At 46.1% G+C, this 20301-nt stretch overlaps 2 protein-coding genes across 2 annotated transcripts in view; one reads left to right on the plus strand and one right to left on the minus strand.

The window, feature by feature from the left end:
• The first annotated feature begins 3826 nt into the window (after positions 1-3826).
• The window catches only part of LOC309564453 (uncharacterized protein), a 95787-nt gene continuing 79312 nt past the window's right edge, over positions 3827-20301 (plus strand). Inside the window, exon 1 of the mRNA XM_082269083.1 lies at positions 3827-3958. Coding sequence (XP_082125209.1) covers positions 3835-3958 — 124 coding nt within the window. The 5' untranslated portion in view covers positions 3827-3834. The remainder of the gene's footprint in view (positions 3959-20301) is intronic.
• LOC309562772 (putative nuclease HARBI1) lies at positions 10246-15523 on the minus strand. The gene is made up of 2 exons (XM_082267076.1): positions 14489-15523; positions 10246-11071 (listed from the first exon to the last, which is right to left on the minus strand). Exons 1-2 carry the CDS (start codon positions 14936-14938, stop codon positions 10277-10279), a joined length of 1245 nt encoding a protein of 414 aa, XP_082123202.1. The 5' UTR covers positions 14939-15523; the 3' UTR covers positions 10246-10276.

Consider the following 20301-nt stretch of genomic DNA (forward strand, 5'->3'; position numbering starts at 1 on the left):
TCCATTGTGGAATGTACTAGCCCTGACTGTCCTGGGGGTATTTTTATCAAAATTTGACCCCCGAGGCCGGAACTCCGCTTTAAGGCCTCTTCCTTGGAGATTTTCTGGTACACACAACTTAAGCCTAGTACACACGCAACGATAATCGGCCGACCGATCGTCTGTCTTTTGTCCAGAGTGGTGTTTTGTTGGTTGGAATGTGCCTAGACTGCACACGAATTTTCTCGCCCGACAAAATTCTACTTCAGAAGTGATGTCATGTGTTGGTTTGCTTTCTTTGTGTTCTTTCTTCTCTGAGCATGCCCAGACTTGCTCATTAGATTTTTCCCTGTCTAAATCTGTACTGACTGCACGAAAATCGGCCGTGTTTTGACGGGGGACAAAGTTTTCATAGCCTGCACAGTCGGTTGTCGGAAGCATCATACTAACAAGCCGAAAATCGGCAGATCGGTCATCGGATGAAAATTCCCTGCCAATTTTCGACGCGTTTGTACGAGGTTTTATGATAATATAAATATACTGCGCTGGACTTGAAATAATTGAATGTAAAAAAAAAGCAGCTGACACAAAATCTTTGAATGTATACAAAAGATAAAAGACAAATTATAAGGTGCAGCGCTGAATAGTCTCTCCCAAAAACCTCATCAGAAGAGGAGAAAGTTCTTTTGGTCATGCATAGAAGGAACCACAACCAACACCGGACTTGACAGCCTCTTACGAAATAGCATAGACCCCCATTACAAAGGTCTATTACAAAGGTCTAATGTGCTGTATAAAGTAAACCAATCCACCTGGGAGAGTCAAATTACTTCCCTTAGATCCTCCTCTAATCTGAATGGGAATGCTCTTCTGCTCTCCTAGACAAACGCTGTCTGATTTCCCAGGGTTGATTTTTTATTCTATGAATGAGGAGCACCCTGTAAGTACATCATCCATGTTTTTCCAGTTCTTGTCTGTAAATATGCTATTGTTGGATGTTCTAAGTGATTTTCTTCCATAGATCATACTACTCTAATTATAGAGTTTTTCCTCAAGAAGGAGCTATTTTGACCCTGAAAAGCATCGGATATTTTCTCTGCATTTATAAATCACAAATAAGTACAACAGACCATTGTAGTGTATGATTTTGTGCTTACTTTATTACTCCTAAATGTTATATGTATGACTTTCTCTTTTAATGGAATTGTAATGAGATGTATATATTTTACGATAATATTGTTTTGAGCCTTGAAAGTCTCATTTAATGGGGGAATTCAACTCTTGCTAGAGATACGGGCCGATTCCTACCTTAACTAACTTTAAGCGTACTTGAGGTTATACTCCCCTGGCACCAAAACTCATCTCAAAAGTCTTCTCTCAACTTAACCAATCTCTTTCCCTCCATGCATACCTATGTAGCAGAATGGGATGAGGACCTATGTGCCAAAAAAATCAGAAAAAGATTGGCAAGATACGTGGTCTACTACTTGTACCAATATTGTCAACACCCTTGAGTCGGCCTATAATGTTCTATTCAGGTGGTACTTTCCAGACTCACTCCAATGTTTCCTGCATATTCGGACCTCAGTTTCAGAGAATGCCAAACCACATGCGACGTCCTCCATATATGGTAAACCTGTCCAACAGTGTTAATTTCGTCGACTAAAACTGACTAAAACGTTTTCGTCGACTAACACAATTCAGATGACTAAAATACAACTAAAACTAAAATGGCATTTTAGTCAAAAGACTATAACTAAAACTAAATCGAAATTTGCTGCCAAAAATTAACACTGGTGCATGCTCAAAGCATAAATAATAACATATTCGATTTTTCACTCCAGGACCAGCAGTGGTATATAATGAGTTTGGAAATTGTAGAGAAATGCTTAAATAATGCATTACAAATTACAATTGAACTTCACCCATTTGATTATAGATGACTAAAATGAGTTTTAGTCGACTAAAATGTAGGGCGTTTTAGTCGACTAAAATATACTGGAGTTTTAGTCGACTAAATACGACTAAAACTAAAACACTTGCAGAAGACTAAAATAGGACTAAAACTAAAATGCCATTTTAGTCCTAAGACTAAGTCTAAAACTAAATTGAAATTTGCTGCCAAAATTAACACTGCTGTCCAATGCTTATGGACCAAAGTATCCACTCTTTTACACACATTGTTCGAAGTTCGATTTTCCAGAGACCCTTGGCTGGCACTTTTACATTTGAAGCCTTTGGGCATTACTAAAACACAGTTCACTTTGTTCTTCTAACTTCTAGATGAATGATTTCCAGGGCATGGAAAAAAATATTCACTCTTTTTTCTGAGGTTGAATCCTGAATTGATGGCTTTTATGTAAATTAGCAATTGACCAGTAATTCCACTAATAACCATAGTAAATTCCGCATCCTAATATTGTACAATCAATAAAGTTCAGATAATTCTCCTCTATCCGTCTACAGAGAATCCCACATAGATCACATGACCACACCAATGAGGATGGAGGAGGACCGGAGTCACATGACTGAGAAGATACTAAACCTCACCCTTGAGATCTATTACCTGCTGACCGGAGAGGTGAGGGGGATTCTGGGAAGTCACATGACATCACTCTTATCTCTATTAATAAAACACAGACCTGACAGGAGAGGTGAGGAAGATTCTGGGAGGTCACATGACATCACTCTTATCTCTATTAATAAAACACAGACCTGACCAGAGAGGTGAGGAGGATTCTGGGAAGTCACATGACATCACTCTTATCTCTTTTAATAAAATACAGACCTGACCGGAGAGGAGAGGAGGATTCTGGGAGGTCACATGACATCACTCTTAGCTCTATTAATAAAACACAGACCTGACTGGAGAGGTGAGGAGGATTCTGGGATTCTAACATGATATTCCTATTGGTTCTCCAATACAGAGATTTCCTTTTCTGAAGTCAGGTGATCATATGATCATCACAGTGCCTCCATGTGACTCCCTAAAACCTGAGAGACACAACATGGAGAAGATTCTAGAAGTCACAAAGAAGATGATGGAGCTGCTGACAGGAGAGGTGAGCGGTGCTGGGAATTCTGGGACATTATCCAGTAACAGACAAGGGATGTGTCTGGATGGTGACTGTATCATTGTGTGTGTCAGGTTCCTATAAGGTGTCAGGATGTCACTGTCTATTTCTCCATGGAGGAGTGGGAGTATTTAGAAGGACACAGGGATCTCTACAAGGAGGTCATGATGGAGAATCAGCTGCCCCTCACATCACCGGGTAAGAGGAGACTTTATTGTAAAGGAGAGAGCAGTACGGAGGCTCCACCTAGATCCCCCATCATCTGATAAACACATAGAAACAATGTATTCAGTCAGTGTGTGTGTTTCCTACAGATGGATCCAGTAATGGGAACCCACCAGAAAGATGTCCCCGTCCTCTGTATTCCCGGGATTCCACACAGGAAGGTCACACCATCCCTAACCATCATCAGGTAGATGAGTACCAGTCATTGGTAGTGTTGGTTTCTGCACACGTTTGTTATAACGAATGTTTTATTATATCTTTAGAATGGAAACCTCAGGAATTATAATATTGATGTTAAAGAAGAATTTAAAAAGGAGAATGAAAAGTGTAGGACAATGAAGGATTTATCTGAAGACCACAAGGATCTCACCATCCCTCACCATCATCAGGTAGGTGGAGTTGAGGGTCGGGAACATAAAGTGATTGAACGCTCTGACATGTGGAGACGATGTGTGGACTCTACAAGATGATATTTTCTATGTGATCTCACATCATAAATACTTCTATGTTACAGATGTTATTTTCTGCCATTCTGTTGGTTTAGGGTGAAGATCTGATGAAGATGAAAGTTGAGGGTGAAGTAGAAGAGACGTATGTGAGGGATGATCAGCAATATACGGAGGAGGCTGGAATGACGAGGACATTCATAGAGGAGGACACTCCTACAGAGATCAGCACAGGTGACCCATAATATATTATGGGAAAGGGTCCCATATGGTTGAGAAGTACATCTGCTCACTCATATCTACCTGATCCAGACGGAATCTTGATGGAAGTAACCTAACCCTCTCAGATCTATTGACAATGTTTTTATATTTTTCCAGGACACGCCATGGAGAAACCCTCAAAGGATCGTCTCACTTTATCTCCAGGTTGTAGAATGGAAGATGAGGACATCACAGGAGATTGTGGAGGAGAAAATACAATGAGCTCCACTATGGATGGTGGACTTCACAGTGTGGATAGACCATGGAGTCCCTCTGACTCTGAGCGACCTCGTACTGTGAGGGATGGTGCCGGAATTCATGGGCAATGTGGGGAAAGTTTTAGCTTCAAATCAAGTCTTACTAAACGCCAGACATCTCAGACAGGTGTTAGGCCACATTCCTGTTCTGAGTGCAGGAAATTTTTTCTTTATAAATCACAACTCATCACGCATTACAGATCTCACACAGGTGAGAAGCCGTATTCCTGTGATGAGTGCGGGAAATGTTTTCTTCACAAATCCCAACTCATCACACATTACAGATCGCACACGGGGGAAAAGCCGTATTCTTGTCCTGAGTGCGGGAAATATTTTTCACAGAAGTCCTATCTTTCCAAACACTTGAGATCACACACAGGTGAGAAGCCTCATTCCTGTTCTGAGTGCGGGAAAAGTTTTTCACATGAGTCCAGTCTTTACAAGCATCACAGATTACACACTAGGGAAAAGCCATATGTCTGCCCTGAGTGTGGAAAACGTTGTGCTCAGAAATCAGAACTTGAAACACATCAAAGATCCCACACAGGGAAAAAGCCGTATTCCTGCCCTGAGTGCGGGAAATGTTTTTCACATAAATCTTATTTTTCCAAACATCAGAAATTGCACACTGCTGAGAAGCTTTCCTGCCCAAAGTGTGGGAAATGTTATACACAGAAATCAGAACTTGATACACATCAAAGATCTCACACAGGGGAGAAGCCGTATTCCTGTGCTAAATGTGGGAAGTGTTTTTCTATTAAGGCCAGGCTATACATACATCAAAGACTTCACACGGGTGAGAAGCTGTATTCCTGCTCTGAGTGCGGGAAATGTTTTACACATGTGTCCCGTCTAAATGCACATCAGAGATCTCACACGGGCGAGAAGCCGTATTCATGTCCCCAGTGTGGGAAATGTTTTTCACAGAAGGATTATCTTAACTCACATCAGAGATTGCACACGGGGGAGAAGTCCTATTCCTGCCCTGAGTGTGGAAAATGTTTTTCACAGAAAATTTACCTAAGAAAACATCAGGTATGCCACACCAGAGAAAAGCTGTTTTCCTGCCCTGAGTGCCGGAAATGTTTTTCATGGAAATCGGCACTTGTCAGACATCAAAAATCCCACACGGGGGAGAAGCCGTATTCCTGCACTATGTGTGGGAAATTTTATTCACAGAAATCAGACCTTGTTATACATCTGAGATCTCACACAGGGGAAAGGCCGTATTCTTGCCCTGAGTGCGGGAAATGTTATTCACAGAAGTCTTACCTAAACAAACATCAGAGAACCCACACAACCCTCGAGGTGTATTAGTGTCCTGAGTGTGGGAAATGTCTTCTATATGGATCATATTTTGCTGTACATCAGAGATCTTAGACTGGGAAGAAGCACACCTTGATAAAGACCCAGTGGTGCTGCTAGGATTGCAAAACACCTGAGGCACCCTTTGGAGATCTACGGAGAGTGGGTATGGCCAAATTGCTCTAAAAGTGTGTGGGATGGGGGGGGGGGGATAAAATCTGAGCTTTCTAATAACCAATAGAATATTCTGTAACTGTCATGCCTGCCCCTGGCATTAGTGTTTAGGCACTATAGCTGGCTGTTGTGTTCTTCACCTATAGCAGCCACCTTCCTCATGAGGCAAGCAGGCCTACTGGTAATTCAGTTGCCCCCAGGTCTTATACACAATGCTATAGTGCCTGACTACCCCGCCAAGGCAGGTGTGAACCAAGCACAGCAAACAGGTACTTGTGGCTGGAAGATGGACAGAGTAGTCCATTGACAGTCTGGGTTCAGAGCGGGCAGAGGTAAAAGAGTAGTCCGGGTCAAATATGTGGTCCAAATACAGGCAGAGTTTTGAGCATAGACACAATCTGATCCAAGGTCATCTATTTTGCCTGGCTACCCTGGCAGGGCAGGCATGAACCAAGCACAGCAAACAGGTACTTGTGGTTGGCAGATGGACAGAGTAGTCCATTGACAGTCTGGGTTCAGAGCAGGCAGAGGTAAAAGAGTAGTCAGGGTCAAATCTGTGGTCCAGAGACAGGCAGAGTTCTGAGTGAGGTCACAATCTGATCCAAGGTCATCTATTTTGCCTGGCTACCCTGCCAGGGCAGGTGTTAACCCGACCACAGCAAACAGGTACTTGTGGCTGGCAGATGGACAGAGTAGTCCATTGACAGTCTGGGTTCAGAGCAGGCAGAGTTTAAAGAGTAGTCCGGGTCAAATCTGTGGTCCAAAGACAGGCAGAGTTTTGAGCGTAGACACAATCCGATCCAAGGTCATCAACAAGGCAATCCAAACTAGTTGGCAGGGTTTGGGCGAAGATGAAGGACAAGGCTGGAACAAAGGGAGCTTAAAGCATGTGTTGCAAACACTATCACATGCATGACGCTGAGGGTTTGGCAGGCTTAAAACAGGTTTGAACACCACCCAGAGGCTGTATCTAGCCATCACCCTGCAGGTGGACAGACAGACAGGGAGAGTGCTGCTCAGCCAAAACCAGGATGCCAGGCCGATGAAAGCGGCTTCAGCCCAGCTCAACCTAGACCACACACGACGGGTTTCGTCATACCCACAGGGCTTACTCATGGAGCTGTGTCGGGCGCGTGGCCTGGATGGAGCTGGACTGAAGCTGCTTTTAGAGGTCTGACACTTGGGCTTTGCTGGTTTGTGGCTTCTTGCCTTTATTCCCCATAGATCGATGCATAGAGCCAAGATGGGCTCTCTTCACACCTACACCTGTCAGTGCGAGGCACCAGTGTCTGAGAACCTGGAGTGGCACCTGAAGCTTTTTATGGTCACAGTATTTTCTATGTTAATTTATTGATCTTATAAGCTCATGCACAGAAGAAAAATGCTCAGAATTGTGGACATATCTGATTGTTCTCACATGTGTTCAATAAAGCTTTACCTTCCATAGCAAGGAGTTTTTCTTCCTGAAAGGGGAGACGTCCATCCATCACCATACTAAACTTCTGTTTGACTTACTTGGCCAGGGGAGAAAAAGCGAAGGTGTCGCTGCCGGTTGAGTCCCTCTAGCAGTGCAGTCTGATGTCTCCTGCTCTTCAGCAGAACCTTCAAAGGAAGACATCATGATGAGAGATGAGCTAGCTAAAGCTTGTGGATGAAGAGAAGGGGAGATCAGACTACATGACAGGACTTTGACCAAAGTTGGGTAATGCCTTTGCTACAACCTCTGCTAACCTGCGACCATTACCATCTTCTGCCACCTCTAATGGTCCGCCATCCATTAATATCTCCTGGCATGATTGTCATCTACTGCAACTATTCCTTATCAGCCACTATTACCATCTTCTGCCACCACTGATGGCCTGCCATCCATTAACATCTCCTGCAACCAATGCCAACCTGCCACCATTACCATCTCCTGTCACCTCTGATGTCCTACCATCCATTAACATCTCCTGGCACCATTACCATATCCTGCAACCTCTGATGACCTGCCATCCATTAACATCTCCTGGAATCATTACTATCTCCTGCAACCAATGCCAACCTGCCACCATTACCATCTCCTGTCACCTCTGATGTCCTACCATCCATTAACATCTCCTGGCACCATTACCATATCCTGCAACCTCTGATGACCTGCCATCCATTAACATCTCCTGGAATCATTACTATCTCCTGCAACCAATGCCAACTTGCCACTATTTCCATCTTCTGCCACCCCTGATGGCCCACCTTCCATTACCATCTCCTGGCATCATTTCCATCTCCTGCAACCTTTGCTGACCTGCCACCATTACCATCTTCTACCACCTCTGATAGCCTACCATCCATTAAAATCTCCTGGCATTATTACTATCTCCTCCATCCACTGCTGACCTGCCACCGTTACCATCTCTTGACATTACCATCTTCTGCTACCTCAAAACAATCAGGTGGCTTCAGAATGGAATCCTGCTTCCAGAGCTTTGGTTTTAATGCACGTCTATGGAAAAAGGAACTCCTTGCGAAGGCAGGAAAGAATGTACCCGGATAAAAAAATTGTACATTCAATTTTTTTTTTTTTAAATGTGATATAGCATACAGTAAATGACTCTGGGAGAGTACCCCAATGTGTTACCAGTAAGCATTTGTATAAAAGTCGCTAAAGTATTCCCAACAAAACCCTGTGAAGGCATTCATGGCATGTATGGACTAAATACAGGAAAAGACTCACAAAGTGCTACAAAATTTTTTTTTTATTACAAATTGCAGCTTGAGCTACCCAACAGGTAAACAGAAAACTTGTATGGCAGCAAATTACAAGGTTAGCACTCGATTCAACTCGAACAAACATTACAGCTGAAACGGCATTGTCCATACTAGGCAAAGAAGTGGATTTGCCGGACCCCAGAAGAGCCATTTTTGAGTAGCATTGCAAAGTAACAGGAATCCGATGTGGTTGTGGTGGTCAATATACACCAATAAACCATAACATGACCACTAAAAGTGAATACAATTGGTGATCTAGAACTGACCAACCAGAGACAGGATCATGGGAGGCCAAGGCTCATTGATAGAGGTGGAGAGGGAAGGCTCATTGATGGAGGTGAGAAGGGAAGGCTCATTGATGGAGTTGGAGAGGGAAGGCTCATTGATGGAGTTGGAGAGGGAAGGCTCATTGATGGAGGTTGAAGGGGAGTCTCTGATGGAGGTGGAAGGGGAGTCTCATTGATGGAGTTGGAGAGGGAAGGCTCATTGATGGAGGTTGAAGGGGAGTCTCTTTGATGGAGGTGGAAGGGGAGTCTCATTGATGGAGTTGGAGAGGGAAGGCTCATTGATGGAGGTGGTGAATGAAGGCTCGTTGATGAAGGTGGGGAGGGAAGGCTCATTGATGGAGGTTGAAGGGGAGTCTCTTTGATGGAGGTGGAAGGGGAGTCTCATTGATGGAGTTGGAGAGGGAAGGCTCATTGATGGAGGTGGGGAGGGAAGGCTCATTGATGGAGGTGGGGAGGGAAGGCTCATTGATAGAGGTGGGGAGGGTAGGCTCATTGATGGAGGTTGAAGGGGAGTCTCTTTGATGGAGGTGGAAGGGGAGTCTCATTGATGGAGTTGGAGAGGGAAGGCTCATTGATGGAGGTGGGGAGGGAAGGCTCATTGATGGAGGTGGGGAGGGTAGGCTCATTGATGGAGGTTGAAGGGGAGTCTCTTTGATGGAGGTGGAAGGGGAGTTTCATTGATGGAGATGGGGAGGGAAGGCTCATTGATAGAGGTGGAGAGGGAAGGCTCATTGATGGAGGTGGAAGGGGAGTCTCTTTGGTGGAGGTGGGGAGGGAAGGCTCATTGATGGAGGTGAAGGGGGGGTACACTTATGGAAGTGGGGAGGAAAGGCTCATTGATGGAGGTTAGGAGTGAAGGCACATTAAAGGAGGAGGGGGGGCTCAATGATGGAGGTAGGGAGGCATGGCTCATTGATGGCGGTGGGGAGGGAAGGCTGGCTTGTGTAGTCCCATCCAATAGAAGAGCTACTACAGTTGCTTGAAAAATGAATGCTGGTTCTGATAGAAAGGTGTCAGAACACACAGAGTATCGCAGTTTGTTGTGTATGGGGCTGCGTATCCACAGACCGGTCAGGATGTCCATGCTGACCCGTGTCCACAGCCAAAAGTGCCTACAATGGGCACACGTGAGAATCAGAACTGGACCACGGAGCAATGGAAGAAGGTGGCCTGGTCTGATGAGCTCAAGAATGGTTTGAGGAACACAACGAGTTTGAGGTGTTGACCTCCAGATCTCAATCCAATCCAGCATCTGTGAGCTGTCCTGGAAAAACAATTCTGATCCATGGAGGTCCCACCTTGCAACTTAAAGGAATTAAAGGATCTGCAGCTGACAGCTTGGTGCCAGATACCACAGCATACATTCAGAGATCTAGTGGACTCCATGCCTCAATGGGTTATAGTGGGTGCTCAGAAGGTCATGGCTGATCAGTGTATAAACATTGTTATCATTAACACATCATAAATTGATATTGTATTACTGTATATAGATCATCATTTGAATGCATATAAGTGCCACACTAAATATCGTTCTGCCAGGCAACAGCACCCCTGTCGACAAAGTATTCCGCATAGTTCATTCGGTTTTGACGTGCACTGGCACTTGGCAGCCGAGGGCGTGCAGGTGCTAAATTAAGTAGACCTTCGCTGTCATTTCTCCATTCTCCCGGCTCAAATGTACCATCCATGGTGTCCTCTCTGTCTATTGATGAAGCGGGCATGTAGGTGACAGTTGCCCGTCGTAGGAAGTTGTGTAAGATACAACAACATTCAACAATAAGGTCAATTTTCTCCATACCGAGGTTGATGGCCGTGTGAAAAACTCGAAACCTATATGACATTACCCCGAAGGCGTTTTCCACGACGCTTCTAGCTCGGGACAGACGGTAATTGAAAATTTTCTGTTCTGCTGTTATATTTCTCTTTGGAAAAGGTTTTAATATGTGCTCATGAAGAGCAAAGGCATCATCTGCAGCAAAGACAAAATTGAGTCCTTCCACAGTCTCTTGGTTGGTCGGCAGGTGTAAATTGCCAGTTTTTAGCCGTCTCTGAAACTCATTTCGGTCAATGACGCCCCCATCGGAGTTACTCCCATTTTTGCCGATGTCCAGGTAGAGAAACTCATATTTGGCATTGACGACAGCCAAGAGTATGATACTGAAGAACCCTTTGTAATTGTAATAATACGATCCGGAATGGGCGGGTGGGATGATCCGAATATGTCTCCCACCGAGTGCTCCTCCGCAGTTCGGGAAGTTCCACAGATCGTGAAATTCTTCGGCAGTTGCTTTCCACTCCTCCGAATTGCTAGGGAACTGAAATAGAAAAAATTCACTATTATTGTTGTTTCTTTTCACCTTTTTCCCTACAAATCTGCCAAGCCAGATTCACGACCGCTGGATTTACCAGTTGTGGCAACAAACAGAGGCAAAAAATTAAAATTTAATGATGATGCCACATCAACATTTCTTATGGAGGCATCAAATGCCCTTAACCAATTTAATGCCACCAATGTATGATGTTTGTCCGGCTCCGCATGCCCACCAGCATGGCAGGTGCTGCCATATAGAGGGGAGGTAGTCTAGCAAAAGTCCATGTTTCCCAGGCTCTGAACACCCATTTGCACACCCAGGACCAGCATGGTGGGTGTTTCCAGATAGAGGGGAGAAGGACTGCAAACGTCCATATTTCCAGGCTCTGCACACCCATTGGCACACCTGGGACTGGCATGGCGTGTGCCCCTGGGTAAAGAAGAGGGAGACTAGTGAACGTCCATGTTCCCCAGGCTCTGCACACCCATTGGCACACCCAGCACTGCCATGGTGGGTGTCACCGGGTAGAGATTAGTGAATGTCTATGTTTCCCAGGTTCTGCATGCCCATTGGCACACCCAGCACCAACATGGCGGGTGCTGAAGGGTAGAGAGAAGGAAGACTAGCAAACATCTATGTTTCCTGGGCTCTGCATACCTATTCGCACACTGGGACTGGCATGGTGGATGCCCCTCTATAAAGGGAGACTAGCGAAAGTCCATGTTTTCCCAGGGTCTGCACACCTACTGGCATGGCAAGTGCCACTGGCTAGAGGCGAGGAAGACTAGAGAACGTCTATGTTTCCCAGGATCTGCATGCCCATTGGAACACCCAGCACCAACATGGCAGGTGCCGATGGGTAGAGGGGAGGGAGACTAGAAAATGCCCATGTTTCCTGGGCTCTTCACTACCACTGGGACATCTGGGACCAGCATCTATGTTTCCTGGACTTTGCACACCCAGCACTGACATGTCGGGTGCCACAGGGTAAAGGCGAGGAAGAATACTAAACATCCATGTTTCCAGGGCTCTGCACACCCACTGGCACACCTAGCACTGACTTGGTGGGTGACACCAGATAGAGGCGAGGAAGACTAGTGAATGTCCATGTTTTCCAGGCTCTGCATGCCCATTGGCACACCCAGCACCAACATGGCGGGTGCCGATGGGTAGAGTGGAGGGAGACTAGCAAACATCTATGTTTCCTGGGCTCTGCACTACCACTGGCACACCCAGCACTGACATGGCAGGTGCCTCTGGCTGGAGGGAAGGGAGACTGGTGCGCACCTGGGACTGTCATGGCGGGTGCCAGTGGGTTGATAGGAGGAAGACTAGAAAACGTCCATGTTTTGTGGGCTCTGCACACCCACTGGCACACCCAGCACTGACATGGCAGGTGCCTCTGGATAGAGGCGAGGAAGACTAGTGAAAGTCCATGTTTCCCAGGCTCTGCATGCCTATTGGCACACCCAGCACCAACATGGCGGGTGCCGATAGGTAGAGGGGAGCGAGACTAGAAAATGGCTATGTTTCTTGGGCCCTGCACACCCATTGGGGCATCTGGGACAGGCATGGCAGGGGGCCGCTGGGTAGAGGGAAGGGAGATTAGTGAATGTCCATGTTTCCTGGACTCTGCAACCTCATGGCGGGTGCTGCCTTGTAGAGGGCGAGGAGACCAGCAAACATTCATTCCTCTTACTGACCCAGAAGCAACGTATAAAAAGTCACGTCCGGGTCCCCGTGTCACTTTCCCCAGACAGTATGGTTGATGAAGAAGCTAATGGAGCTCAATCTGCACTCCATTACCTTCATCGGAGGACAGGTGAGACATTAGGGGTCCTTTATCCACATGATTTCTCATTAAAGAGAACCTGTTACCCAAAAAAAAAAGCATCACATTGGGGACTTTTTGTCCCCTAATTGATGAAAAGAAAGTTAATTAAAAAAAATTTGAAAAATTAAAAAGGTCCACCAAAGCACTTAAATTCCTCCAACAAAATTTTTTTGAGCCCCACCCATAATACAGAGTTAAGGGCATTTAATGCCTCCAGAAGAAATATTTATGTAGCATCCCCAATAAAAAATGTTGAGCCCCCCGCATAAATATGAATGCAAGAATGGGGGGGGGGCTCAACATTTTTTATTGGGGATGCCAGAGTGAGAGCAATAATTCCGAGCCCGTCATTAACGCCTAATTCTTAACGGATGACCTGTAAGCGTTGCCTATGGAAAATATCATAAAAAATAAAATAAATAAAAAAAAATGTAAAGCTCCCCCATCCCTCCGAGCTCACGGTCAGAAGCGAACGCATACGTAAGCCGCGCCAGCATATATAAATGGTATTCGAACCACACATGTGAGGTATCGCCACGATCGTCAGAGCGAGAGCAATAATTTTAGCGCAAGTCCTCCACTGTAACTCTAAACTGGTTACCTGCAGAGGCGTTTAAAGCGTCGCCTATGGAGATTTTTAAGTACCGCGGTTTGTTGCCATTCCACGAGCGTGCGCAATTTTAAAGCTTAACATGTTAGAAATCTATTTACTCCGCGTAACATCATCTTCCACATTATACAAAAAATTTGGGCTAACTTGTTTTTTATTTTTCTTAAATTCATTAAAGTGTATTCCTTCCAAAAAAATTGCGTTTGCAAAACCGCTGCACACATACGGTGTGACATAAAAAAGTGCAACGACCACCATTTTATTCCCTAAGGTCTCTGCTAAAAAAAAATATATATATAATGTTTGGGGGTCATAAGTAATTTTCTAGCAATAAATACTGATTTAACCCCTTCTGGACCTCCGCACGCAGACATACTGCGGCAAGGCGGCCTTCCTGCGCGAAATTGTGTACCTGTACGTGAGGAGGGGTGAGAGACGGGGAGGTGGGAGAGAGGGTAGGTGAGGGGGCATAAAAAAGAGGGAGAGTGTGAGGGGAGGGGGGTTGGATGAGAGAGGAGGGGTACCTATACGTGAAGGGAAATTGGTATACATTTTAATTCCTAATGGCCCCCCAAAAGCAACCATCAGATATGTGGTCAAAACAAACTTGCGAGGCTCAACGCCCGAAAAAAAAGGTGCAGGAGCTTCTTTGGCGCGTTTTTACATGTAGCGCAGCCCATTCAAATGAGTGGGCTATGCGCGACAAATGGATAAAACACACATTAGCGTAACGCGACGTTTTCTATTTGCGTGCTTAACGCTTTTTAATCTTAAAGTCAGTAGACAAATTTCGATACTGGCACCCCAAAAGCATTTAAAAGTCAAAAAAAGCTCAAAAAGGTGCAGCAGCTTCACACCTAGGGTGGCCAATTACAGTTAAAACGCCAAAAACGTACAAAAAAGGCGCCAAAAAAACGCACATTAGCTCAACGTGGCGTAATTGTAATGCAAGTAGACAAATTTGATATCATCTTACCTTTAAATATTCTGCTTGCAAGACCCTCACAATAGCAGCACATGTCTCCGGAATGATCCTTCCGAGTGATTGCGCCGATATTCCCGTGGAGAACTTCAAATCTTCTAAACTTCGGCCGGTCGCCAAAAAACGCAGTGTCGCGACCAGCCTCTGCTCTGCGCTAATAGCTTGCCTCATCAAGGTCTCTTTCTTCCTGATCAGAGGTTCCACCAGACTTAACAGCAGCTCGAAGGATTCCTCCGACATGCGCAGATAGTTGCGAAAGTCGTCGGGGTCGTTCTCTTTTAAGCTGTTCATCGGAGACGCCTGTGAAGATTTTTCCCGGTTCAGTGACAGATTTTTGCACCACACTCTGTGCTTTCTTTTCTTCCTCTTTTTTTTCTGCAAGGCCAGGACTCCGAGCATCACCATGGCCAATGTGGACTTGCTGCTCTCACTCATGCAAGCCATGGTTCCTATAGCTAAAATGTTCTCCAGAAAGAGCAAACGAATATGCGTGGGTCGAAAAAATTATCCTCTCGTTTCCCACGTATCGTATCATCGAGGAGAGTACTGAACAAGGTTACAGTCAGAAACCGATGGAAAAAAACATTGCAAACGAAAAACTGTGGATGTTCCTTCAAGAACTTCTGATACAGTGACTGGGGAATTGAATGTGCTATTGAACGAACGTTTACATTTTTTTTTTCGATTTTCCAAACAATTTTTTATTTAACTATGGCCAGCTTTAGTCTTCTGCGAGCATTGTATCTCAGTAGGCATGTGTCCTCCTGGCTCCCAATCCAGGAGGACAACCCATCCTTTGATCTCCAGGACAAGAGACACTGATTAAAGGACCTTCCTGGCTGTACAATGAGTTGAGTCCGCAAAGTCCTTCTTCACTGGCCTCCCGTCTCTGTCCTTTAGAAGATCTCCGGAGCAATTCCCAAAACTCAGGAAACGAGAGAGATTCTCAGGCTTCGTGTTCCCACCACTACAGGCCCTCAAGACAAGAGATCTTCCTGTCTGTACAATAAGCGGAGTCCGCAGAGTCCTCCTTTGCTGGCCTCCCGTCTCTGTCCTTTTGAAGATCTCCGGAGCAATTCCCAAAACACAGGAAACGAGAGAGCTTCTCAGGCTTCGTGTTCCCACCACTACAGGACCTCAAGACAAAAAGGATCTTCCTGGCTATACAATGAGCGGAGTCCGCAGAGTCCTCCTTTACTGGCCTCCCGTCTCTGTCCTTTTGAAGATCTCCGGAGCAATTCTCAAAACTCAGGAAACGAGAGAGCTTCTCAGGCTTCGTGTTCCCACCACTACAGGCCCTCAAGACAAAAAGGACCTTCCTGGCTGTACAATGAGTGGAGTCTACAGAGTCCTCCTTCAATGGCCTCCCATGTCTGTCACGTCTCTGTCCTTTAGAAGATCTCCGGAGCGATTCACGAAATTTAGGAACCGAAAGAGCTTCTCAGGCTTTGTATTCCCATCACTGCAGGCCTTCAAGACAAATAGGATCTTCCTGGTAGTACAATGAGTCCTCCTTCACTAGCCCCCTGCCTCTGGCATGTCTCCGTGCCTCAGTAGATCCTCAAAGTGAATCCCGAAACTCAGGAACCGAAAGAGTTCTTAAGGTTTTGTGTTCCCACCACTGCAGGCCCTCAAGACAAAAAGGATCTTCCTGGCTGTACAATGAGTGGAGTCTACAGAGTCCTCCTTCAATGGCCTCCCATGTCTGTCATGTCTCTGTCCTTTAGAAGATCTCCGGAGCGATTCACGAAATTTAGGAACCGAAAGAGCTTCTCAGGCTTTGTGTTCCCATCACTGCAGGCCTTCAAGACAAATAGGATCTTCCTGGCAGTACAATGAGTCCTCCTTCACTGGCCCCCTGCCTCTGCCATGTCTCTGTGCCTCAGTAGATCCTCAAAGTGAATCCCGAAATTCAGGAACCGAAAGAGTTCTTAAGGCTTTGTGTTACCACCACTGCAGGCCCAGAACACAAAAGCCAGAGATGAAAGGACCTTCCTGGCTGTACAATGAGTCCTCAGAGTTCCTGCCAAAGAGATTTCCGAAACTCGGGAACCGAGAGGGCTCCTCAGGCTTCATTTTCCCACCACTGCAGGCCCTCAAGACAAAAGCCACAGGATTCTGAGAAACCATGCACTTCTCTGGGGGGGGTGGCTGGTTGCTCAGCAACATCATGTACATGCCCCCTTCCCTCCCCTCTCATGCATGAACCTTTCAGGACTCTTTTAAGGCCTGTGGGAGGTGCAAGAAGGCGGTCCTCTTGCTCTGACTGACACAAGAGAGGCTTGTGCTTTGGCCAGGCTCTGTCTGTAAATTTAAAGGGATAGCTACGCAGAGGTTGAAGCGTGTATTAACCCCTGAGGTCTGCTGGATCTTTTGGTTCCTTTCTATCATGTGCTGGTAAGAGCTTCTTGGTCTTGTGGTTACTTTCTATCATGTGCTGCTAAGGTCAGCTGGAATTTGTGGTTCATACTTATAGAGCGCTGCTAAGGTCTTTTCGGATTTGTGGTTCCTATTGTGTCCTGCTAAGATCTCCTGGGCTTTGTGGCTCCTTCCTATTGTGTCTTGTTAGGATCTGCTGGGCCTTGTGGTTCCTTCTTATCATGTGCTGCTAAGGTCTGCTGGGACTTGTGGTTCCTTCTTGTCGTGTGCTGCTAAGGTCTGCTGGGACTTGTGGTTCCTTCTTATCGTGTGCTGCTAAGGTCTGCTGGGACTTGTGGTTCCTTATCGTGTGCTCCTAAGGTCTGCTGGGATTTGTGGGTCCTCCCTGTCGTGTGCTGCTAAGGTCTGCTTGGATTTGTTGTTCCTCCATATTGTGTGCTGCTAAGGTCTGCTAAGACTTTTAGTTAATATTGTGTTTTGTTAAGGTCTTCTGAGACTTGTAATCTCCCCGTAGATCTGCTGGGATTTGTGGTTCCTTCCTATTATAAGCTGCTAAGGTCTGCTGGGACTTGTGGTACCTTCTCATCATGTGCTGCTAAGATCTGCTTGGATTTGTGGTTCCTTCCTATCGTGTACTACTAAGGCCTGCTGTGACTTGTGGTTTCTTTACATAGAGTGCTGATAGGATCTGCTTGGACTTGTGGTTCCTCCTTATTGTGTGCTGCTAATGCCTACTAAGACTTGTAGTTCATATTGTGTTTTGCTAAGGTCTTCTAAGACTTGTAGTCTCCCCGTAGATCTGGGACTTGTGGTTCCTTCCTAATATGAGCTGCTAACGTCTGCTGGGACTTGTGGTTCCTTCTTATCGTGTGCTGCTAAGGTCTGCTTGGACTTGTGTTTCCTTCTTAACATGTGCTTCTAAGATCTGCTGGGACTTGTGGTTCCTTCTTATCGTGTGCTGCTAAGGTCTGCTGGGACTTGTGGTTCCTTATCGTGTGCTCCTAAGGTCTGCTCTGACTTGTGGGTCCTCCCTGTCGTGTGCTGCTAAGGTCTGCTTGGATTTGTTGTTCCTTCCTATTGTGTGCTGCTAAGGTCTGCTAAGACTTGTGGTTCCTTCATATAGAGCTCTGATAGGAAATGCTAAGGTGCGCTGCTAAGGTGTGCTGCTAAGGTCTGCTTGGATTTGTGGTTCCTCCATATTGTGTGCTGCTAAGGTCCGCTGAGACTTTTAGTTCATATTGTGTTTTGTTAAGGTCTTCTGAGACTTGTAATCTCCCCGTAGATCTGCTAGGACTTGTGGTTCCTTCCTATTATAAGCTGCTAAGGTCTTCTGAGACTTGTGGTTCCTTCTTATCATGTGTTTCTAAGATCTGCTGGGAATTTTGGTTCCTATCATGTTCTGCTACGGTCTGCAGAGGCTTGCAGTCCCTCCCTTACTGGTCCTACCCTTTGCTGTACATCAGATTGTTGTTTGGTGTTCCCTGAGGTTCAGTGGTCACAGGCCTACAGCAGTGTCATGAGTAATTAACCGTGGCAGGTAGAAGGATGTGGTCATGGTGGCCAGGAGTGTTCATGGGGACTAGACATGGCAATGGTGGCTGGATCTGAGATTTCTTTTGAAGGCCTGAGGTGGTGAAAGGAGAAGCTTAGTATGCAGCAAAGAAAAGAAAAATCTGAAATGGTGCCAAGATCCCTCACAAATTTATTCAGCAACATCTGCCTTAGGGGCTGTGTATCTGCTGCTGGTCCAGGACTGGTTTAATTCCAAAAAATAAATATCAGCCGGTCAACGGTATCTCTGGACAGATGCACTCTTTTGTCTGTCACAAAGCTTCCCACAGCTCCTAGCGGCAGAATTGCATGCTGGGAAAGCTCTTGCCAGTAGTTCATCCTTGTGACCCAGTGGTCCAGGGGGTTATACATTTGGAGGGTCTCTGTATCCGTTCTTGCCCCCAGATAATTGGACACCATGTGATGCAGACCTTGCCGAAAGGTACTTGCAGCAGGAAGCCCTCTGAAATGAGGACAGGACATATTTAAAGGCACCGCTCAGGTATCCGTCTTCTCCAACACTCCTCTTTTCACCGACAGGAGGCTCTGTGTCAACTTGTCCATCAGACATTAATCTGCCAGCCTCTGGAAAAGTTTTAGAGAGGTTCCTTCATAGCAAGTCCTCCAGATATTTCATACGGTGCTCGCTCCGCGAGGGCAGGATGAGCTCTGCAGCTTTTCCCTTGAAACATGTGTCAAGGAGGGTTGCCAGCCATTAATGATCCCTCTCCTTAATGCCACCAATCCTAGGGTCCTTTCATAGGCTCTGGAGCATAATGGAGCCTATGCCCGGCAAATTAGTTGAGACGAAGCAACCTGAGTCCTTGGGGTTTCTGTGAATGACATTGTCCTGAGCTGCCTCCGCCCAGCCACATACTACTCTGGGAAACTAGGAGGCACAACGCTAACCCCGGGAATACTGGTCCATGTTATCTTCTTTGATGAAATATCAGGGGTCTAAACAGATCCCTGATTTCTCACTTTTGAGACAGAGAAAGCGATTGAGGACACAAGTCCCCAATCCTTTTACTGCAACCTTAGCTGCTACAGAATGAATGAACAAGAAGCACTTTATACAGAGGCTTCCTGTTCATTCACAAACTGAAGCACAGTAAACGTGAGGGGGGAACACAGGTCAATCAAGGCTGCAGATGACGGGGATCCTGGCCACGAGAAAGGGTGATCTTGAGCAGCTGAAAGAAGGGTCATTCCCTGAAACCAGTTCCCCTGTTGCTCCCCCTGCAGAATCCAACAGTCTGCAGGAGGGAGAGTAGCAGAAGCCAGCTGTGCTGCAGTGAGGGGGAACTGGCTGCACCATAAAGCTGCCTGGGCCCCCTGTTCAACTGATGGGGCATGGGCCCCATTACAAGAGGGCCAGTGCTATCCTTTTATCAGCGGCCCTGCCTGCACCATAACAAAGTTGAGTCCCACCTGTTGGTTTGGGGCAGGTGGAATTCCTGGTGAACTTTACCCAGTCAAACACCGGCCTGGATAGGACCACCTGAACTGGTTACAAACTCTTCTTGAATGCTTCAGAAGATCTTGTAACCCTGGGTACCCATCCAGGAACCACTACACCACCAGATTGAGTACATCTGCCAAGCAAGGCATGTGTTTCCACTTTCCCTGCAGGTTGCTACTTTTATCACACACCATCATTCCTAGCATACGTTTTCATGAGGATAATCAACTCTGAGGTTGACCGTGCAGAGCTGAAAGAATCTTTACCCCAGTTTGGCTCCCGTCCCTTAGGTAAACCAGCTGCAGTACTGCGTTCCTCCAGTGAGCTCTCTCCTGACCCCCTGGATTCCTGGCAATTTTCTTTATTCTGGTCCTCCAGCTAAGCCTAGCTTGGACCCTCTTTGCCTTTTGCTGGC

This window comes from Pelophylax lessonae, assembly GCF_965119305.1.
Source record: "Pelophylax lessonae genome assembly, chromosome: 9".
NCBI lineage: Eukaryota > Metazoa > Chordata > Amphibia > Anura > Ranidae > Pelophylax > Pelophylax lessonae.